The sequence below is a fragment of the Aspergillus pseudoviridinutans genome, assembly GCF_018340605.1.
Source record: "Aspergillus pseudoviridinutans IFM 55266 DNA, scaffold_8, whole genome shotgun sequence".
NCBI lineage: Eukaryota > Fungi > Ascomycota > Eurotiomycetes > Eurotiales > Aspergillaceae > Aspergillus > Aspergillus pseudoviridinutans.
In genome coordinates, this window is record NW_025091288.1 from 1789850 (window position 1) to 1812385 (window position 22536).

Below are 22536 nucleotides of genomic sequence, written 5' to 3' on the forward strand. Positions count from 1 at the left end.
CTAAACCAGAAATCTCCTTATCATGGAATCTAAACCCAGGTATTGCATTCCCAGGTTTGGCTAATTCCTAAGATGACAGACCTGGGAATAAACAATCCTGGGATTATGCAATCCTCAGGACTATACTCTGAGGCTCAACCTATTGTGAAGATATCCTGGAAATGATATAATGAGCTTGATTAATCAAAACGTCAATATCATTCAGGACAGCAATGCGGACCTTATGGTGACAGGCTGATATTGCCTTTGGAGGAGTGAATGCTAAGGTACCTAAATATGTGCTGTGCTGTGCGTTTGGGGCATGAGCATGATAAGTATATATGGGGTAGATAATAATGTAAAGAAATTACAGCATTTCAGTGTGTTCCATCCCTTCCCCCCAAGTAGCACCAAGGAAAAGCAATGAGACAGGGGTTCTGCAGCCAGAAGGTAGCTGGTAGACCTGGCTGACCGATGGTATGGTAAGGGAAAACAAGGCCCTCATGCAGCAGTTAAACTATAAATGTGAAGCTACTGGACTGCCTCGGGCAAACTAACTGAGCGGCCGATCAATTTTCGTGCTTTAAATGAATGTAGAGTGTGGAAGGCGTCCATATCAGTATTAACAGCCATCAGTACATGAAGCATTATCCCAGCATCTTTCAGAGACATGCTCTAGTATTGGCCGCGTTGTATTATATTATATCTCTATGTTGTACAGACTATAGTTTAACTTAGCCGTGCCTATCCATTTCTTCCGCAATACTACAAGGTACTTGAGTATAGAATAAGTCAATGCCTGCGTACATACAATATCAAGCCAACCCCTCCTTATACTTCACGATCTCCGGCCAAATCGCCGCCCACCTCTCGAGGCTCTCTTCGCTCCACACCTCCTCACGGCGATAATACCCCCTAAACTGCGGTACTCTATCGTCCAACCTCACAAAATCCCTCTTACTCGCCGTATAAATATGCGCATCCGGCGCAACCCTCCACGCCTCATCCAGCGTCCCTACCCGCACATACCGACAATACGGTCCCAGGCCACCATAGTTCGACCAAACAGCCACATAGCACTGAGGGCAGCGCGCGATCTTTTGGCCCCTGCCTGATTCAGACGGCGTGGGGATCATTTCTGGCTCAACTGTCTGGTTTTCATGCGGGATTGCCGGGGCAGGGCGGGCTGGTTTTGCCGGGCCCTCCGCGGACGCAGGGACAGTTGGATGTGCAGAGGGGAGGAGCGTGACAAGGGTAGATTCGATTACTGCGTTCATGGCGAATGCGGTGCCGGTCTCGCGCTGGCAGGAGGTGCAGTGGCAACAGTTGACGATTAAGGGATGGGATTCAAGACGGTAGCGGATGAGGCCGCATGCGCAGCCGCCTTCCATGGGGAAGATTGCGTTGCTTGTCAAGGTGTATCTTGTTGTAGAGAGGACGTTCCTGGATGGGGTTATGGGAACTCTACAGGAGATGGGATTTAGTGTTTATATATTTCTGGATCAACTGTGCAGCTGCGGGGTCTCGTATTTGGTCGGGTAATCGGCAGCAGGTTGATAGGGCAGACTGCAGTAGCATGTCTTTAGAGAACATGCTAGCAAGAAAAAGTTATCAGTTACTGCTGTAGTAGCATGATCCTCTGTTCTTACATCTCTGATTTTCCCCACAACCTCCGTTGTTGCTTCTACCATGATGGCTCACTAGAACAACATAGTCAGCGGATGTTCTTTAAGGAACCTCTCAAGCTATCCATATTTCACTCCAGTCAGCACTGTAACCTGTACTTCTAAATTCATGGTAAAGCATTTCTTAGATCTATACCTATCACTTTCCAACTTGGTTGCTAAGTTTAGTATTACTCTCCATAGGCCCTACTACCATAAACGTAGCAAATATTACTTCAGAGAGAACAGTGAAAATCTTTATATTACTAGTGCTTGATTTGCTTTCATAGAGTCTAGAAATTTAGAAAGGTCAGACTCAGAAATAAGTAGCAACTATGGTTGAGATGTATTCCTGAAGTTAATAGGGGACTGTTATATAAAAGTAGTACTTATCAGGTCACAGAGATCCTCAGCTGAATAAAGTAAGGGGTAAAATACAGTGTATATATCCCTCTACAAGGGATTCTGTAGGTCCACGGCAAATAGCAACAAACCTATTCCTTGCATGTTAAGAATGTATCACTCTACTTTCATCATATAGTGGCGCTCGACATCGCCTTGCATGCTTGGAACACAGAGATGCAAGGAATTGAGCCTCCCCTAAGATCTACATCTCTCATCATGCCTATGTGCCGAATACTTGCAGTCAAAATAAAGCACACTCTCCCCCCTAATGTGTTTAGAGTAGGTTCTTTGGAGTAATTTCAACCAAAATGAAATGAAATGAAACCTTGTGGATTAATGAAGTATTAAGAAAAGATACATCCCTACACTAGTAGCCTACTTCTTGATTGGACATCCAGGGGGACAGGCTATCAACGACCCACACTGTTGTTAATTTAAAGAAGTGCGGTCTATAAATTCTAGAAATTCCACTGAGTGGCGCTTTCCTACGCACCTCCCGGCTATAAATTCTTATGCTTAACCATTAGTTAAATCTCTTTAGGATTCCTGTAGCATATAATCTATCTTATAGTACTTATCCACCATTATGAAGGCTCCTATGGTTCTTTTCACTTTTGCTGCGGTCGTTTTGGCCCATCCTAATAGACATTCTGATGAGTGTGGGAGTCATGGTGGCCCCCATAGGAAAGTTTGTTCTAGTCACCAAACTGTTGTCTGTCAAGGACAAGGCAACGGTGGTCTTATCTCTTTGGGCAACGTTTTACCAGGGGCCCTCGGTGAAAATTGTGCCGGTGGTGATGTTTACTGTTGCTCACATGATGATGTTAGGCAGGTACAGTACATTACCTATTACTTCTAGTGTATAGAGTATGACTAACAAGGATTCTGATAGTCTGGCCTGGTTAACCTGGACGTTAATGTTCAATGCTGTCTCAATCGTATTCTATAAGAAGCCGTTGTTGATCTCAACATCCACTGTTCATTATGCATCAATTGCTTTCGATATTAGGAGACAGTAGGATCTTCAGTCAATGAGAATAGGGAAAAGTGATATAGTGAAATAGCAAAATGCCACTCGATCACAACAGTGCAAGAGAAAGGTCTGGCTCACTGTGCAGAGTCCAACACTAGCTCCTACAGTATAAGGAATTATATTGATCAATACGAGGTTGGCAAGATGAGGATAGAAGAGCTATCTCTACAATGTCTTGATGCCAACACTGCTAAGGCTTGCACAGTAGGAGGATCAGACTGAAATTGGGTATAACAGATGAGAAATCATTCCCACCTCTCAGCGTCTACACAATTTACCAAAAGTTATAAATCCACATCCAGGGTCAGTGTGGCACAAGAAATTATGCAGGCAATGATCCTGAAAGCATCTATTCTTTCGCCGACACCGAATCATAGTTTGGTCTATTGGTCTGGGTGGCGAAGCCTATCGGTGCAAAGGGACCAGCAATGTGGTGACAAATGTCAATGGGATTCTCAAATCTCTTCATCTGAACCTCATTAATCAAATTATGGTCTAACTAATGTGATATCCAATATCTACCTGGTGAACACTACTTATGTACATGATCTCATTCGTGGCAATGACATTGCCCACTAAAATTCCTGTTCAAATTGGATGCGGCAAAAGCCAGAGAAAGAAAAAGGCACGAGGAAGAGAAACAGTAGAGTCTCAACCCTGAAGTTCCGGCAGATTCTTGCCGGAGTGATTAGAATAGCCCCCATTATCTAGTTCCATCGGTGGCCCACGCGCTTGCTTCGTACTCCTGGCCGGCGCGGGGAACCCTCCTCGTAGACCTTCGGTCTTGTAGTAGTATGGAGGATGATCCTCAGGGCCAACATGCATGGTAGCCCCGTTGGCCTTTGCTTTGCGATGGCGCGAAACCCATAGGAAGAGAAAGATCGAGACGAGGATTGCGCCGACTCCAGCACCGACGCCAATTCCGACTTTTGCGCCCGTTGATAAGAAGGAGCCAGCAGAGGGGGTTGAAGAAGGGTTGTGAACCGAGCCCTGGGCACCCGGGGAGGTCTGCGAGGTGTTGATGTTGACGATCGTTAGGGAAGACTCCGACGCCTCCGAGGTGGTGGATGATGCCGTAGTGGATTGCGGCGAGGCTGAAGAGTCAGTTGTTGAGGCCGTGATTGTGGGATTGGAAGTGGATGTAGCGGTTGGATATTTGATTCCAAGCCGGGACAGATCAGAAGCCACAAATTCGACTGTGATAGGTTGTGCCCACATGATCATGGAGCCGGTAATCTGTACGTCCAGGTCGGCCCTTACTCCTCGGGCGAAAACGAATGTCGAGCTTTTTTCAGGGAGGTAGCTCGTACATCCGGCGTACATTGATGGCGGTCCATCACTATAGCTCGGTTCCGTGGTAGTGTACACGAAATTACTGGAGCCATAGATCAGCATTCAGAACAAACTCCATGTTTCTCAGAGGATGAATGGGTGACCACGCACGAGTAACAGCATACTGCAGTGGTTATCTGGTCACCAACAGCGACAAAAGCAGAGGTATATCCCACAGGACAGGCTCCGGGGTTATAGACTTGTGTCGCCGCCGTCCTTCCCACGTTCGCAAATCCGGAAGGGAAATAAGAGCTGACCACGGTTTCGCAGTTCTGTATCAAGAGGCCACTGGGCTTTACCCAGTTGTAGCCGGGAGGCTCCCATGTCCAGGAGTTTGCACAACCTGTCGGTGGCGGGAATATGGTCGGCATGGGGAGGGTCGTCGTAGAGATAGACGTGGATGCCCACGTCTGTGTGGCTGGTATGTTGACCACCCTCATCTTCAAAAGAAGATTCGAGACCTCCAGACTTGTTTGTTCTCAGTTTAACGGAAAATCGACATCATACGGGCGGAGTCATGGGCGTGGCTCGCCTTAAGGGGAACCTGCGTAAACGGTACTATATGATTTAAGGTTGCACTCTGTCCCTGGACTACCAGAATCCTGGCTTCCATCCTACTTAGACAGAATTAGTCGCCGGAGGGGCGCGAACGAGGCTGCATGTCAACTATCTACAGCTAGGCGGGTTTCATCTCATGATACCAGCCCCTGCGATCGAGCTCATCCTATCATCGGTAGATCCGAAGTTCCTACGGTGATCGACGAACGAGCTATATTAAGCTCTGGCGGTTGGCTCCAAGTCCCTGCAGACGCCTATTGGCTTGGGCCGTTGATAGATATCTACGTTTAAGGACCAGCTGCGGAGAGCCTCAATCACAAAACTCATCCTCAGGTGCTAGGGCTGAATTGTCAAACTGGAGTTGTTAACGTGTCTGATCGTTCTCTATATCGATTAATTCAATGTGCAATTCAGCGATGTTACCACCTTGTCTTGGCAAGTAACGTGTACAGTGTACACTGTACATAACTATATGATATGGCTGACTTGATCCTAGACCCGGAATAATGGTTCTGTCGGATTTAAAAAATGGGAGATATTGCCCAAGGCGATTGCCTTTCCATGGAACACGTTAGTAGACCCATATGTCCTTGGGCACATGCTCCTTTATTTCAAATAGCCAATCTCAGCCTTTGCATAAGCGCTGTAACGTTCTTGAAAACCCTCGGTCAGCGGAGAAGGTTTTAGCTTCTCATTCTCTGGGTGGTTAAGTCAAGTGAAAATAGGTGTATATTGTTGCAATCAAACAAGTGAGTTATTTGTAGAGGTTCTATCGGTATTATGTTCGTGGCTAGTGATACAGAAGTTCACCCGTAGTTTATTAAAAGAATGATGAACCCACCCTGCTTGCAACGACTGAGCCCAAAATAGTCTTGCCAAAAATGCTCGCTCATAAGCGCGACTAGTCTAGTCGTACGTTTAGCCCAGGCGGCCGTTGAATAAACCTAAGATTAGGCCTATCTTGGGCTTCCTTCCTCGGTCTAGTGACGCGACAGGCTGCAGGGACCAGGAAGATCCCTCAATCTCACTAATGTACAAGGCCCATGGCTTAGTTCACTTTTACATGGCAGTGAGCTGAGACGCGCCAAGTAGGGATGGTTTCGAAATGGGCTTTCTTGTTGAGCATCTCAACACCATTGGCCCAGTTGATGGCTCGGCGCGCAGCCGGCGCCTACCCATGCAGGAATCAAATGGACGCAACACTCCCTGCTCAAATGCTGGAGCTTGAAGAAGATTGCTTTAAGTACTGCAGACAGTATGATCCCATGGGGTCCTGAATCAAATGTTTGGATCTGGTCACTGTACGATTAGCAGCGCATATTTGCCCGACCGAAATCTACCATACCTTTCCGCTACAAGTCTATTTTGATCGTTCATCCTTCTCTTGGATATGAACTCATTACCTGTCACAAGCGCGAAAAGATTATCATGCAGGTCTGATCCCACCATGGCCAAGTCGTACGAGATTAGCAGCAAGCGATTCAAGTTCAACGCTGTTGGACAAGTGCTTTTGGCCTTTCTCGGTGTCTTCGGGCTCCTGAGCCTGTTTTCTAATTCCTGTATGTTTCTCAACATGCGCAAGCATTAATTATCTACGATTGACATGGTGCTGACAGACTACAGACAAAATTGCGGCCCCGGAGGCATTTCGGCCTGCCCCGACGATAGGCAAGGTGACGATGATATATGGGAACATGTCGATATACGAGAGAACTTTGGAGACACACAAGGAGCACAATCGGCGACTGGGGTACCCTCTTACGGTTCTCCGGAGTCCAATATTGAATGGGATTTGGAACAAACTCGCCATTCTTCAGTCAGTCCTGCTGCGGGAACTGGAAAAGCCGGCAGATCAGCGATTGCAGTGGCTCTTGTGAGTACCTTGGCCTGTTTTACGAGAAACACTAAACCAAACCAGTCAGACATGAACACTGACGAGGAACACGCTGCACAGTTGGTTCGATGGCGACACGGTACTGATGAATCCTGACATGCCGTTGGAGACATTTCTTCCCCCACCAGAATTGCCAAACGCTCACCTGTTGGTGAGCAGGGATTGGAATGGACTGCACAGCGGGGTCTTTTTTCTTCGCGTTCATCCCTGGTCTGTGGAATTGCTTTCTGCCGCCATCGCCTACCCGGTCGTGAAGCCTAACGTCGGGCTTATCTGGTTCGAACAGTCCGCGATCTGCAATGTCCTGGCCGAGAACGAGTACTTTGCTCGATCGACCGTGTACTGCCCCCTTCGTTGGTTCAATGCCTACATGAGACATCCGAACGGGATAGATATCAACCCTGATAATCCGCTGCATCTCCAGGTTCATCCTGGTGATCTTCTCGTTCACTTTCCGGGAACCCCGAAAGCCAATTTGACTCGAACACTGACGCCGTATCTTGAGATAGCAGCATCGCATAGTAGGCACTGGGAGGTGCCACTGGAGGAGACGAGGTATATAGAGGAGACGAAAAGGTTCTGGGCGGACTTGCGTTTTGGTTCGTCCGGTCGGATAACCTCTATCCCTGAACCGATCGATGCAGATGGTGCGGAAGGTATTTAATAGCACTGCGTATACTGTATATACTTTTGATAGACAAGTTAACGGCATACTTCTGTACATATATTGAGCCTATCTGGATACCGTGCCTCTCATGTAAACTTTTTCCACTCGTTACAAGGACACAGTCGTTCATTAATCATGGTCTAATTAATGTGATATCCAATATCTGCCTGGTGAACACTGCTTATATACATGACTTCATTCGTGGCAATGAGATTGCCACTAAATTTGAAGTTCAAATTGGGTGCGGCAAAAGCCAAAGAAAGAAATGGTATTGGTTTAAGTAGTCACATTGGGCCCGCTGGTTGAACTACACTTCCTAAGACTACATAGTTGGAGGGGCCATAGGCAACAGATATCGGAGAACTGAGCGCTCAGAAACCGGTACGCACTCTACCTAGAGAAATTGTTATTATTACTGGGCTGACCAAGTCTTTATACTGTGAGTCTGTGACCAATGTATCTGCGAGCGAACTGKATGCACAGGATAAAGCGGACCGAGACAGTAGAAAGCATATTGTGATGCCGTGCAGGACCAATGGTCCTCCCAATCGAAAATGGAGATGGACATATAAAGGCGTTTGATACCTTGGTGACGAAGAGGGATATACCTCGCTCAACGATATGAGCAAGCTCCCCGACACAGCTAGCCAACGTGAGAGTTTTGGCTGGTATTATTTTTGCAAATATTTGTGAAGCCTAGTGACCACTGTAGGATGAGACGCAAACCCTCTCTACTGAATGAGGGTTTTCATCTAGGAGCTCATACATCCCCAGTTGAACCGGACTCGATTTCTGAGAAACTTGATGAAACCTCGAGCTCCTCAGAATCCTCTACCTTCCTCGAATGTCTCCGGAAAGGCTTGATGATCTGATACCACCAAAGCGTCCACTCTGAGGGACCCATTCTCCGGTCTGGCAATGACTCTTCCAGACGCTGGCCATGAACTTTCCAGTGAATGGCGGGATCATCTTTCATTTGCTGCACCAGCTTTCTCCTCCAGGAGTTATAGATGCTTTGTAGAGAATAGACAACATTCTCCAGATTGGCGACCAGGAGGTAATTGACCAACCCCGTCACCACCGCGGTGATGCTGAAGGCGGTCTTGGTTCCTTTCTGATCAATATTGGGGATTGCCCATAGCGCTGCGCAAAATGCCAGTGGGAGATAGAAGATACTGACGTATGTGAGAAGCTTCACGTTTTGCCCCAGGCGAGTGGAGTTCATACTCTCGCCCAACGCACTTGCATTGAAAAGACCATCTCGGCGAGCTCGGACAGCAGCGGCCAGCTCGTCCATTTGAACCTTGATTTCTTTAAGAACTCCACAAAATGAATCCACTTCGTATATCATCGGCTTTGGATCCACGGCGTCCGATTTTGTAAAATTGTCAACTCGGGCTTGTCGGTACAGCTCCCAGTGGTTGACATTATCTGTGATGCTGACGTTGAACTCCTGCAGACAAGCCAGCATCCAGAAGTACATCTTTGATCTCGATAGCCTGTCATCATCGAAGATAAGCTTTGTATAGATATCCGGCTCCATGAAATCTTCCTGGAGAAGCTCTGCCAGATATTCTTTTAACTGAAGCCATCGACGTGTGAGCAAGGAGTACACTTCTCGGATGACCGCCAGCTCACAGATTTGGATGCTCCTGCAGCTTAGAACTTCTTCCCAATTGACAGCATGTTCGCCCTGACCCACATAATATTTGAGTGGGCGCACGAAGGAACCGGACGGGCACAATACCAGCATCGTTCCGAATCGAGGTGTATACGTTGGACGACGAGAAAGCTCAGCGTCAGTGTAGCGGTCCTCGATGACAACAAGTGTGGTGAACGCACTTCGGCGAAAAAGAGGAGCCTTTCTGCCAGGAAGGGCGTCTAGTTTTGTGTACATGTGACCTATTTTCCAGGACTCCTTTTCACAGAAGTTGATCATTTCGTAAAAGCTGATGTGAAAGCAGCTGGAGGCGTCCATGTAGGGGTTATTCAATTGGCCGACTACTCTTCTGGAGCAATTCAGATGAAGCTTCACAGCTTCCGTAATAGCATCCCTTGTTAGGTCGCGGGCTAGAGGACGCAAATATTTTGGAAGTGGATTGACATCATCCAAGGCAATGTAGGGAAGCGCGACAAATTGACCGTTCTGAAACAGAGGGCTGTCCGGATTGGCCGCGGTCGAGAGACCTTTGCAGAATATCAATCTTTGCCATGGTGCTAGAAAGGCTCCAGCGCCCGAGACGTCGGGGTCTGGACGCCTGTCATATGAAAGGTAAGACTCATGGGTATAATCATTAGGTCCTCGATATATATCCTGTCGATGGCCCTCTTCTTCCAACATTGCCCTATCGTCCATGATAAAAAAGTCCCCACCGTTCTGCCTTAGCTCAGTGTCAAACTCTTTCAAGCTGCGTATCCGTTGCTGTAAGTTCTCCAGAGCCCGAGTGTCATCAATGGTAACCTCTTCCCTCTGCATGCGACCCTTCTCGTACTCCCAGACCCAAGGGAGATCAATTGCCAGCGGAACGCGATTATCGAATGGGACCAATGACACAATTGGAAAATAATCGAAATTTTCGGCTTTGATATGTGCCGGTACGCCTGGTCGTATGTAGTCTAATATATGGCCTCTTACCAGTCTTCGTCTTTCGACCGTGCCATCGCTCTTTTGTCGGAAGGTGCTGATCGGAGAAGTCAGCCGAAATGCTGAGTTTGGCTTGCATCGCGACTTGATGATCTGTCTTTCACGACTCACGAATCGCATACCTGCCTTGCTAGTGCAGGTCGTTAACAGCATGCTTGGCATCAGATGATGTGGGACTATACTTCCTGTAAACGCGAGGCTCCAATGGAAGCCGTCCACCTATGCTTTCGGTGTCAGATTCCGAGGATGGAAGGCGTTCAAGTGGTAGAGAGAGTTTTGAAGCTCCTTTGTCTTTCGACACCGAGTCTTTAACAATTGAAGGTATGGGATGTGGCATTTCCGTAGGTAGGTCCTGGTGGTGCAATGAAGCCGAACTTTCATGTTCACCCTGTTGAGTTGTTTCAACTTGGTCTGGAGGATCACTATTTGAGCAGACAGACATTTCTGCTTCCTGATCACTGCTAGCTCCTTGTAGCTTGTAGTATTGAGATCCTGCTGGATGAAGGTCAGAATCCATGATTTCGGCAGTCGTTGTAAAGACGCCTGGGCAGCGCGCTTGCGAGGAGAAGTTTGAGCCAGCTGGCTACGGCTGACTCGCTTCAGCTCGCCCATTTGAAATGTTTGCTAATGTCGTGTTCATGCATAATCACAGTACATATACTACAACTATTTGGGATTAGCATGTATCCTTGAAGCAGATTTCATTGGTGTGTGCTCTTCCTAGCCATATTTCCTGACTTATATACCCCAAGCTACTAAATCAGCACTGATTGCAATGGCCCCGCCAGGGTCCATGACGAGTCGTCCCATCGCCCTAAATGGCTCAAAAGGTAGTTATATCGAATTCCTCCGCCTTCTGGAAAATGGTAATCGCGCAGCGCTTTAAGAAGTAACGTCTACCACAAGGACCGAAGTTCTCTTTGTTATCGAGATACGAGCCGAAGATCTTTGACTATCCGAGAACATCTTTTCAGGCTCGACTGCGTGGACTATGCCCAGAGAAAATTATCCAGCCGAGCAGAAACAGGGAGACCTCTGGCTTGATTGCGTCACATCGGTACAGCTACATGACCTAGGCTGGGAATCGTTGCATAGATGTCTCTCAGTGGCCAACGAGGACTGTGACACATATCATAAGATACAGTATAGTTCCTTAAACTGATCCTGCAATATGTTATACTATTATTCCCTTTCTTTTTCTATCCTTCAATAATAGAAGAATTGACGCATAGCAGTGTAACCAAAAGCTAGGATATCAATTTACCACCCCAAAAAAAGAACAAGAAAAATAAAAATGTAAAAAGAGCAGATCAGGCCCATTTATCTCCTAAAATGAGCAGCTGCGCCATCCTTCGAGGCAGAGCAGTTGCTGTAAAACATCCATTTATGTGAAAGTATCTAGGGCTTTGCATTCGCACTCTGCTTCCTGCTCACTGGCGCTATGATCAATTCTTCACTGCCAAAACCCTTCGTCCTGCCACAATGAATCCATAACTACTTGACGTTGTTGCTCATTTCCCTCTTGCAGTACGTTGGTGCACACGCCATATTCCTTTTCCCTTACTGCGAGACTCTCTAGCAGTATCCTTAGCCTGGTACTTAGTAGTAGATACTGGGTACAAATGAAACAACCCCTGGGTTATAGCTTGGAAGAGCATTAATCTTCACAATCAATTCTTTTATCATTTTTTTGTACAGTGAATATTTGCCACGACAAGCGAATGCTGAACAGAATGGAAAGGATGAAGAGAAATAAAGAGATTCACTTGTTAGAGGCGAGTGTTATGTAGGAGTGTAGACAACCTGAAAGCTCTTCAGAATTGGCAGGTTCTATTAAGAAAGGCCGCGTTCCCATCCTATGGAAGTCAGGATTTTTCTCGCATCTCTCACGTAACTGCCACTTGACATAGGTGGACATATCTTCCTTCTCAGGGATGCCTTCATAGGAGAATTCCGATAGCAGGGCAACTTTCTGTTTATCCCCCTTCTTCATGGCCAGGTGGAGATCGCACTTCTCTGGGTGGACACCCTTTGCGAGCAAGAGCTTTAGGATATCCAGGTGCCCAAAGTATATAGCAAACCCTACTGAGCTATAGCGATGGACTTCCCCATCCCTTGCAAATAGCTCGTATGTTAGGTGGGGGTTTGCACCTTTTTCGATCAGCAGTTCGACCATCTCATATTGGCCGTGCATTATTGCGGTGAATAATGCTGCATGGCCGAATAATTCTATATCCAATCCATAGTTGATAAGAAGCTGGAGTAGATGTTGATTATTCTGGCCTGCTATGTGACACAAACTCTCGTCACTTTCAAGTTGGATGCCACTCTTAAGTAAGAGCTCAACCACTTGCCGTTGATCAGTGTATATGGCATTCTCAAGGGGACATGGGCATTCTTCAGGACCTGGCCTTGCGCCTTCCTTGAGAAGGCGAGGAATAATAGAGTCATAGTGTGAGGCAACGGCGACACCCAAGGCAGAGAGCGCTTCTCGGCCAACTCCTTCGGGGTCTAAGGGTGCCTGGTTCTCAATCATCAGCTCTGTAACGTCACCGTCGTGAGAGCGGATGGCCCAGTGAAGAACAGAGCGGAGCTGAGCAGGTGAACATGCCCGACCTGGCCGTGTCTCTGAAAGCATGGTTTTCAGGGTTGCGATATGCCCCTCCTGGGCGGCAAGTAGGAGCGGGTTGACATTTGAGGTCTCAAATGCTGCGATGTTTGCGCCAGCATCGAGTAATTTTATGATCAAATTGGCATCTCCATTCCTGGCAGCCCATAGCAGAGCTGAGCTCTGATGATGCTGGATATTATATTGGCATAGGAAGACATGCAAAAGATGGTATAGATTCCGGTTGGTCCGCAATAACGTGTTGAGGTCTCTTTGGTTGGATAAGCATTTCACAATATGACGAAGCAATTCAAGCGGCAATAAGTCTAACTGGGTCATAGTACTAAATGTTCAAAATCTATTACCAAGACGAACATGCTGCGGCGTCAACACTGATGATATGAGCGAGTGACAAAAGTCCATAGCGGGGGTGAGGGATTAAAAACAGTCATGATCTTTAGCGCGGGACAATTTTGGTATTACTACTTGATAAAAAACAGAGGGCAGATGACACTGTGCCTGGAATACCAAATTCTTTGGAATTCCAATTAATGCCTGAGTAACTGAATCACATGAAGAATTTTTGTCTTCTTATAAACAAAAGTGATAAGCCAAAAACCTCAACAACAGCTGCGATGCTGTGTATAAACACTCTATTGTGGCTGTGGAGTCTCCGAACAAGGAATTGGATGTTTAAGCTAGTTAATATATTTCTAGCTAAAATACTAGAGTAATTAGTTGGTAAACAGATATTGTGATGAGCTATGTCCATTAACATCATTATTATGTGCCAGTCACCGTCACCAGCTAAACATAATATTACTTTGAAGATTGCAAACTTCTTATTGCACCCTTGCAAGACGCACATTGTCAGCAGCAATATGTTGATGTGCTACACAGAGCAAGTTGGGGACCACCATGTTTTATCCAGTCCCATGGGGTCCAAATTCTGCTACGTGATCTGTGGGGTTGAGATCCTGTTGCTGCTTGTCATGCGATAAGGCTCAAAACTTGATCAACAATGACTGGGGCCGGGAGGATGCGGCCCGAACCAGAACAATCAAGATTAAGGTTACAGCGTTGCTTCTTATCGGTGGGTCTTATGGTCAACAGTCCAAGATGCAATACATAATAGGTACAGAGTACTGAGGGACCAGTTCTCATTTTTCCGCCCAATGATTGTGAGTAGATCGCGATTGACCAAGCACTTGCCCGCTATGGGATATTGAACCAACATCGAACCAAGCGCCGCAGTCTTGGCTCCGAGGACAATCGTAGATCCGACATCACATGCGAATATAAGAGAACAAAGCAAAGAACGGAGTTGCCAGTACTTGTAAATGCAACCTTGGGTTACCGCTATACGCAGGACCAAACGAGACTCTGTTTTAGCTGTCATGGTGCGCAAGGCGCGAGAACCCATTTAGGAAAATGTACTCTTTTAGATACTGCCCTAGTAGAACGACCCGCTCTTGTCTCCAAACGAAGGCAAAAGATATTTATTGAGGCTTGGCAGAGGATACTGAAATGCTGATGGGACAACCCGGGTGAAACGCTCAGGTTAGAGCTGACGTCCAAGTTCAGTTCAATCTCGTTCTATGTTCAAATATTGCCCCTAAAGAGCTTTCCACTACTTGCGATATAGTACTAATTCCTATCGCAAAAACTTTGGCTGTTCACAATTCGTATGGTAACTCGATGAAACATCTCAGCACTTTAGAAGAAAGAAGATTTAGACACACTATCTTACCAGCAGAAATAATACTACTCTTCTAGTATTGTACAAGGAATGTCTCAAGAACTGGACGGGGCTTCTCAGGCTCTTCAGGTGAAGTCGAATAGGCAACGAAAAAACATTGTCGCCGGAGCTTGAAGTTAACAACCTTTTCACGTTCAAGATAACGTTGCGAACACATATATCTCTCTAAAGTCTCCTTTGGTGGTAATTCCTGGTTGGAGAATTTGGATAGAAGTGCGACTGCCTCTTCGAACTCCTTCTTTGCCGCTAAGCTTAAATCATACTGCGCTGGGACGACACCCTTCGCTAGCAGGAGCTTCAAGATGTGCAGGTGCCGAAAATATATAGCAAACCCTATAGAGCTCTCAAGGCAATGCCCATCGTCCAGCCGCAATTCACACATTAGGTGCGGGTCCGCACCCTTTTCAATGAGAAATTCGACCATCCCGTACTGGCCATACATTATGGCAGTGAACAGTGCTGTGTGGCCGTCCAAGCTCAGATCCAATCCATAATCAATGAAACGTTGGAGTAGGACCTTGTCATTTTGACGTGCTATAAAGCATAGGCCTGTATCATTGAGTGGAATACCACGCTCAATAAGAAGTTCAATAACTTGTAGTTGACGAGTTTCTATAGCCCTCGCAATGGGACATGGGTCTTCCTCCTGACCTGGCTGTGCTCCTGCCTCAAGCAGACGCAGAATAATGGAGATGTCTTGTGAGATAACAGCAACTCCCAGGGCAGAGAGTGCATTCATCCCATCTCCTGCTGGATCCAAGGGGGCCTTATAATGGATCATAAGATCCATAAGATCACTGTCGCGGGACTTGATGGCCCAATGGAGAACAGTGCGCATCTGAGCTGGTGAGCATGCTTGGCCTGACCGTGTTTCAGAAAGCATGGACTTGAGGACTGCCATATGCCCACCCTGGGCGGCAATTAAGAGCGGATTTTCAATTTTCACGTAATCATATTTTGAGACAAATTGCGTTTCTGCCGGGCTTTCAAAGTGTGCAATGCTTGCGCCAGCATGGAGCAGGTTTGTTGCCAAATGGATATATCCCTTTTGAGCAGCCCATAATAAGGCTGATCCTTGATAATGCTGGACATTATATTGACATAGAAAGAAATACAATTGGTGATAGAGATTTCGGTTGGTCTGAATTAAAGCATTAATGTCACTCTGGCTGGGTAAGGACTTTGCGATCAGAAGCAGCAATTCAATCGGCAATCGGTCTAACCATGCCATAGTGCTTATGGTTTCCAAGTCTCCTTCTCAAAGTCGTAGAAATTGTTAAAGTAGCCACGGGCATAGGCAGCAGAGGAACAGTCAAGTCCATATATAGCCAAGGAGGGGAAGCGTCAGGGGTTGTACTTGGACCTTCCATGCCTCATTACATAAACTAATAAAAGCACGGGCTACGGCGAATGTACAAAACGGCCAAAATGAATACACATACCACACCCCCTCACACCTAAACACTGGGTGGCTGCCTAAATAAATCTTGGCTCTAGTTGTCCAGTCCCAGTGGGAAGCCCAGCAGCCCCAGCTCCAATGGCGGGAACCACGCAAAATAAGCCTGGACTGTTAGCATCGATGGTTCGCTCTTAAGAGGTTAGACCAGCGCATCTGCTACAACACCAGAAATATATTTCCTACGAGATATATTTCCTACTTCTGTTACACAGTGAGCTCCGAATTTGCGTATTTGTGTGGACTTGACAACTTGTCGTTTTTGATCGATTGATACTAGCGAGTAGCGACTACGTCTCCCGATTTGGTTGATAACTTTGTAAGGTTGTAATTTTGAGAAAGACTATCTGTGCTGTTGAGTACTGAGACCTTTAAAGGCAATTTGATACTTGATCAGGCAACAGCTGATGGCTTTAAGTCGGACTCATCGACATATCCTCTACCCCAGTTTGAACCTTTTTCTTGGCTTCGTCTTTTGCCGAAATAATATCCTACATATCATAAGGAACTAAGGCCGATACTCCAACGGCCCCTCCGACGCCGCCAGATTACACTGCCGGAACAACCGCACCTCATCATCACGAAACGACCCCACAACAGAATGAATCACCCCCCGATTATGAAACAAGACCAGATCACCCTCCTCCCAGTCATGCGCATAGACATACTGCGGGCTGATCGCCGGCCGCTGCAGGGCATACACAATCTCCCTCACCTTCTCCAAGTCATCAATCACCGTCCCATCCTTCAGATGAATCTTCCTCACAGCCGACGGGTGGATCTGCAGCGCCGGCCGCCCCGTCACTGGATTCCGCCACACCATCGGCAGAATCTGGATCTTATCCTCCTCGACCGGCGGGAGCTCCTCAAGCGGTAATTCGCGGTTCTCGGAGACCAGCCCCAGACCCGTGGGCCGGGAGCGCGCGCGCGACATCCAGACATACCTACAGTTCCAGTTAGCCATCAGCCAGCATTGAGTTCTGGATTGAAAAGGGCTAGCTTACGGATGAGGGGCATATTCGACCCGACTCCCAACAACAAATTCCTTCTCCAGCGGCGACAAGAGCTCGTACATGTGCTCCCCGCTCACAAACGCCGTCGTCCCCAGCGGGACCTGCATCTCCTCGCCGGACCCGTCATCATACCGCAGCGTCTGCTTCCTCCCATTTGGCACCCTCACCGCCAGCAGGCTAGTCACCTTGGGCGGATGCAGCCCGTACAGCGCCGCGTCGATATGCCACCTGTAGAACCGCGTCACATCTTTATCTTCATGCTCCGGCACATGCGTCTGGTGAAACGTGCGATGATGCGGATGTTTCAGCGTAAAGTTCTCCAGCCCCTCGTACGAGTCTATGTGCCCGTGCCCGATGATCTGCACCTGGGGCTGGTGCGGGATGGTCTTCAGGTCTGGGTGGAGGATGGAGCGCTTGGCGTCGATGGTCTTGCCGTGGCCGTAGGAGGTAGCGGCGGGGTCGAAGCGCTTCGTGAGCTCGTATTGGGCTTTTGGGGAGAGGCGCGACTGGTTCTTGATTATGAGGACGAGGTGGTTGTGGAGGGCGGAGGAGATCAGGGAGAAGTGTTTTGGGTGGAGGGGTTCGAGGCAGATGTCTGTTAGGATGGCGCCGAGTTTGGACGGGTGGGAGAGGGGAGTGAGGGTCGGCATTTTGCTTGTTGCCCTTTGGACTGGTACTTTGGATGTTTCATGGTTTGTTATATGTGAATATGGTGGTGAACGGATGTGGCCGATGAGGGTGGCAATCGGCGGTGGTCGCCACAGATCTCTATCTTTTATCTTATCTGTGGAGCTTTATCATGATCCGATATCAGATATGCTGATCTTCATTCAGATGTGAGGAATGGTGGTCCACTTATCAAGAGTGCTGGTGACCAATTATCTTTAGTAAATGGGGACAGTCTCCATCCATATCTATGTCGTCATTGAAGTAGTCGGTATAGCTGCAATCCTTACATGATACCATGATTTAACGAATATAGTTTGTCAATCATATGTTAATATAGGTATAGTAAATAAAGAATGCAGTTGATAGACTACAGATACAGTACATCTACTCAATAATGACCATCAACTTCTTCCACCACGTATCCCTAACACGAGGCGGCTTCTCCGCCGCAATAATCTCCGCCAACCCAGTCTGCATATCCACCTCCTCACTGCGCCACGCCCACGGATCATGCCAGAAGATCAACCGATGACCGAAATACAACACCAGGAAAGCGGGAATGCCGATATACGCCGTGAAGAAGTTACTCGCGGACCACTCGGACGGGAAGAAGACAGTGAACCCATTGATCAGCGCGAGCATGACCGCACCGACCAGGCCGACGATCATCCCGTACGGCTGCATCTTGGAGGTATACGGCTTCTCGATGCCCTGGACCTTGCAGGCCTTGTTGAAGCGGAAGTACACAATGCTGCAGCAGATCCAGGAGATGAAGCCGGAGGTGTTGGTGAAGTTGATGAGCCAGTTGAAGACGGTATTGGAGCCGCTGCCGACGGCGAGGTAGGCGAGCAGCGAGAAGAGGGCAGAGACGCCGACGGCCATGTAGGGGACACCCCAGCGGTTGCAGGCCTTGAAGATGCTGGGGGCGTTGCCGGAGACGGCGAGCGAGTACAGCGAGCGGGAGGACATGTACAAGAAAGAATTGCCGGCGGACCAGGCAGAGGTCAGAATGGCGGCGTTGACGATGCTGTCGAGAGCAGGAATTCCGGCGTTGTGGATGGCCACGACCCAGGGGGAGGAGGAGGCGTCGCCGTTGCCGGAGATGATCTGCTTAGCCTTGGAGGAGCAGATGACGCCGATGGCGAGAGCGCCAAAAATGTAGAAGAAGACGAGCCGGTAGATGTAGCGGCGGGCGGCGGTGGGGACGTTGCGGCGCGGGGACTCCATCTCACCGGCGGAAATGATGATCAGTTCCGGCGCGAAGATGAAGGCGATGGCGCTCTTGACGATGCACTGCAGCAGGCCGACAAAGCGGCCGGCGTCACCGGTGACCAAGTACTCGTTCATGGGACCGGGGTCCTTCCAGTAGTGGAAGCCGAGGCGTTGGCGGTTGGGGCCACCGCCCCAGAAGAGGATGAAGGACATCATCAGCAGGCCGATCAGAGTGATAATCTTGATGCCGGCGAACCAGAACTCGGTTTCACCGTAGGCCTTGACGGGCATGAAGTTCAGCAGCACAATGATGACCAGCATGATGGAGATCCACACGGCGATATGCACGCCGGGATGCCAGTAATCGATGACCATGGACGCGGCGACAATCTCGTACGGCACCAGAATGCCCAGCGAATACCAGTACAGATAGCCCATGGCGAAACCCATGCTGCGCGACACATACCGGAACCCGTGGTAGCTCATTGTCCCTCCGTGCACCGGCAGATACGAGCCAATCTCCGCCATTCCCGTCACCAGCGCATACACCAGGACGGAAATGAAGATGTATCCGAGCAGCAGCGACAGGGGACCGCCGATGGCGAGCGCCTGTCCCGATCCGACAAACAGACCAGTTCCGATAGTGCCACCCAGCGCCATCAGCTGTACATGACGGTTTTTCAGTCCGCGCTCGGTGATCTTGTATCGTTCGTCGAGCAGGTCGCGCTCGACCATGGCCTGCATGGTGCCATGCTTGACGTTGGCCTCGGGGTCATGGTAGTCGGCCGTAGCGATAGTGGGTTTTTCTTCCGCCATTTTCATTCTATCCTTAGGGAAGAGGAGATGGAAGAAAACTGGGGTGGACAGAAGGTGGACTGAAGAGACCGGGGGGAGGGAAGGTTTTAAGTAGGATTTTTCTGGCGACCCGAGGTCGGGTATCTAGCTATCATGGGTACGATGTCCGTGCAACGGCCTCCCATGAGACACCAGACACGAGATCATCCCGAAGATAAATCTCTCGCTCCTTCTTTCTCACCGGCTCCCCGCACCGGGGACAGTGACAGTGACTCGCAGGATTCAGGACGGCCCGTCATTGGTGTATACAACTGATAAGAACAAGGATGCGGGGAGTGGCGGGCCAGCTGATTGGCTGGAAGGAGAAACACGAGGGAGTTAGAGCCACGCTAGTCCGCGCTAGGCTGTGGATGGMTTAGCCTGTGCCTTAGCTTCAGGCTGTAGGGGCCAATTTATCTCTGTGGCTTTAGCGAGCGCACATTAACAGATAATTCGGAGATACGAGGAAATCGTCAGATACTCTCATAGGGACTGAAGATGTATGTATATGCAGCCGACTTGCAGAACATCGCAGACATAGAGGTAGATCTAAGGTCTCTGTCCGTCCATTCTGCTCGCTCTGTAGACCCTGAATTATTCTAGCCAGATCATATGATCTGGGGAAGACCCATATCCCCAGATTTTACCTAATAGAAACAGTCTACATCCAAACTTCTCCATACCCAGTGGAGAGCATCAGCACTCCACCCTGAGATCTGGATTCATATCATTTTTACAGTATACACTGTCAGGTACTTTGCCTCTTAAAAGTCAATCTTTCCTCAAGGTTTTCCGCCAGCCATGAACCATGAAATAGGCTGTCATCAAGCCTTGTATAAAGCCACACGCCGCATCTAACCGGACCGGCACCGGGCCGGAAATCTGTGGCTGCAGGCTGAAGCCTGTCCCTATCATTTCAGCCTAATCCTTATATATCTTCAAGAGAATGGTTATCTTTGGAGATATAAGACTAGGCCCTACCATTATTACCTCATTACAGATGCAATCCGATAAGATATCTGTGTCAAGACAGATCATGCCATATTGCTGCCCTACCGCAAGTCTTACAGAGTTCAGTGGCTTTCTGGAAGAGTTGCCACAGCTACGGGTTGAAACTCCGAGGATAACCTTGTCTTACCACGGAGAAAATTTTTTATTGACATGTGCGGATCGTATAGAGGCTGCTATCAACGTTTCTACTAATGTGTACTCATGTGATGCAATCAAGTAGTATCTTTAGCGATCATAGAGCTGAGTCGTGTCGTCTGCTATTCCCACTTATGCTCCAGCCTACTTGATGGACCATTTAGATATTTAATATGTAGATTAGACTGATATCAGGATCTCATCCCGATCATGAAGGCAACCTCCAGCTCCAATACATGTACTGCTGGTCCCTTACTGGGCTTGCTTCAGTTACAATAACAGATTCTGGCTCATTGTGGCAATGATGAAGCTTATTCAACTGATACACTAGTCAACCCCAGCTAAACCCAACCCTGCTTGGCCTTAATGGCGGCCACATGATCCGTCACAATACACTTAAACTCATCCGTCCCATAGTAAATCGTATTGCCATCGTTCGGCGACTGTCCCGTGCTGAGCGTATCCCCATACTGCCAGTACAAATCCGCCGAGATGCCAGTAGTATTCAACGCAGTCTTCTGCCAGGGCGTCTCGACAGCGCAGTGGTTGGAGGTAACGCCGAACTCCTCGAAGAGACAGGGCTTGCCGGCGGCCTTGCACGCGGCGCCGTGTGATTGCACCCAGCCATTGCCCCAGTCGTGGGTCGTGCCCCAGCTGTCCGGGTACAGGTGGAAGGTCCCAAAGTCGATGGTGGGGATGGCGAGGTTGCGCGTGAAATTGCTGCCCTCGGTGTAGGTGTAGGGGTAGCTGCCGTCGGAGAGGAGATCCAGACCAAAGCCCTCTAAACACGACTGTCAGTGTTTGCTGCATGGGAAGACAAGTTATATGGAAATGGGGGGACAGACCATCACCTATGCAAACCATATGCCGCTTATCCAACGACTTTATGTACTGGCTTGTCGACTTAATCCACTGGTACAGCACCTCGGTGTCGCACCCCTTGCATCTGGGCTCATTGGCCAGCTCCCACGCAAAGACTGCTGGGGAGTTGGTATACCGCGAGACCACGGCGCGGATATACTGCCTATACGCCTTCTGGATGTTCTCGTTGGAGTAGAACGCATTGTGGTCCGTCTCGCCGTACGCCTTGACATACGCGTCCATCCCGCCGTAGTCATCCCAGTTGTTCACGAAGTTGATGATGAGCTTGATGCCGTGCTTCTCCGCCGAGGACACAACATAATCCAGCCGCTGGAGCCCGTCCGCGCCGGTGTTGATCGTCGACGTCCCGTTGGCGTGCAGCTGGTAGTACACTGTCCCCGTGCCTGGGACCGTGTTGACGTCGTTGAAGCCCCAGACGCGCAGGATCTTGAGCCCGGATTGCTTCATGTGGTTGAAGACGAGGTCGACGTCCGCATTGTTGGTCAGGAACCCGATCCAGTACGAGTTGGAGCCGGCGAAGTAGCCTGTTTTGCCGTCGATGGAGAACTGTAGGCCTGACGTGCTGGCGAATTTGGTTGCGCTGGGGGCGGCTAGAGCCATCTGCCCCCAGAGGAGGCTGGCCACAGTCAGAAAGGAGAACTTCATCTTGTTGTTGTGGTTGATCAGATATCAGACACATGGAGAAAGTCGAGTTAAATAGTCGATGGCTAGGCTCAGTTTCAGCGACGGCCCGTTCCCCGTGTTCCCCGTGCTCAATTCAGCATACTATCCATCCAGAGGT

The 22536-nt window shown here is 48.7% G+C and overlaps 9 protein-coding genes across 9 annotated transcripts; 1 reads left to right on the plus strand and 8 right to left on the minus strand.

The window, feature by feature from the left end:
• Positions 1-794: 794 nt before the first annotated feature.
• On the minus strand, positions 795-1370 carry Asppvi_010700 (GFA family protein; the record flags this gene model as incomplete). Its single annotated transcript, XM_043306539.1, has 1 exon — positions 795-1370. One exon carries the CDS (start codon positions 1368-1370, stop codon positions 795-797), a length of 576 nt encoding a protein of 191 aa, XP_043162474.1.
• A 2362-nt stretch (positions 1371-3732) lies between these two features.
• Asppvi_010701 (uncharacterized protein) lies at positions 3733-4784 on the minus strand (the record flags this gene model as incomplete). Its single annotated transcript, XM_043306540.1, has 2 exons — positions 3733-4456; positions 4525-4784. 2 exons carry the CDS (start codon positions 4782-4784, stop codon positions 3733-3735), a joined length of 984 nt encoding a protein of 327 aa, XP_043162475.1.
• Positions 4785-6418: 1634 nt separating this feature from the next.
• Asppvi_010702 (glycosyltransferase family 34 protein) lies at positions 6419-7529 on the plus strand (the record flags this gene model as incomplete). Its single annotated transcript, XM_043306541.1, has 3 exons — positions 6419-6530; positions 6595-6844; positions 6926-7529. The coding sequence occupies 3 exons, from the start codon at positions 6419-6421 to the stop codon at positions 7527-7529; spliced, it is 966 nt and encodes a 321-aa protein (XP_043162476.1).
• Positions 7530-8292: 763 nt separating this feature from the next.
• Positions 8293-10788, minus strand: Asppvi_010703 (uncharacterized protein; the record flags this gene model as incomplete). The annotated part of the gene is made up of 2 exons (XM_043306542.1): positions 8293-10395; positions 10564-10788. The coding sequence occupies 2 exons, from the start codon at positions 10786-10788 to the stop codon at positions 8293-8295; spliced, it is 2328 nt and encodes a 775-aa protein (XP_043162477.1).
• Positions 10789-11938: 1150 nt separating this feature from the next.
• Positions 11939-13123, minus strand: Asppvi_010704 (ankyrin repeat domain-containing protein; the record flags this gene model as incomplete). The annotated part of the gene is made up of 1 exon (XM_043306543.1): positions 11939-13123. One exon carries the CDS (start codon positions 13121-13123, stop codon positions 11939-11941), a length of 1185 nt encoding a protein of 394 aa, XP_043162478.1.
• A 1433-nt stretch (positions 13124-14556) lies between these two features.
• On the minus strand, positions 14557-15381 carry Asppvi_010705 (ankyrin repeat domain-containing protein; the record flags this gene model as incomplete). The annotated part of the gene is made up of 2 exons (XM_043306544.1): positions 14557-15077; positions 15114-15381. The coding sequence occupies 2 exons, from the start codon at positions 15379-15381 to the stop codon at positions 14557-14559; spliced, it is 789 nt and encodes a 262-aa protein (XP_043162479.1).
• Positions 15382-16507: 1126 nt separating this feature from the next.
• Asppvi_010706 (TauD/TfdA family dioxygenase) lies at positions 16508-17662 on the minus strand (the record flags this gene model as incomplete). The annotated part of the gene is made up of 2 exons (XM_043306545.1): positions 16508-16943; positions 17004-17662. The coding sequence occupies 2 exons, from the start codon at positions 17660-17662 to the stop codon at positions 16508-16510; spliced, it is 1095 nt and encodes a 364-aa protein (XP_043162480.1).
• Positions 17663-18065: 403 nt separating this feature from the next.
• Asppvi_010707 (proline permease PrnB) lies at positions 18066-19709 on the minus strand (the record flags this gene model as incomplete). The annotated part of the gene is made up of 1 exon (XM_043306546.1): positions 18066-19709. One exon carries the CDS (start codon positions 19707-19709, stop codon positions 18066-18068), a length of 1644 nt encoding a protein of 547 aa, XP_043162481.1.
• A 1505-nt stretch (positions 19710-21214) lies between these two features.
• On the minus strand, positions 21215-22400 carry Asppvi_010708 (glycoside hydrolase 5 family protein; the record flags this gene model as incomplete). Its single annotated transcript, XM_043306547.1, has 2 exons — positions 21215-21654; positions 21719-22400. The coding sequence occupies 2 exons, from the start codon at positions 22398-22400 to the stop codon at positions 21215-21217; spliced, it is 1122 nt and encodes a 373-aa protein (XP_043162482.1).
• Positions 22401-22536: the final 136 nt, after the last annotated feature.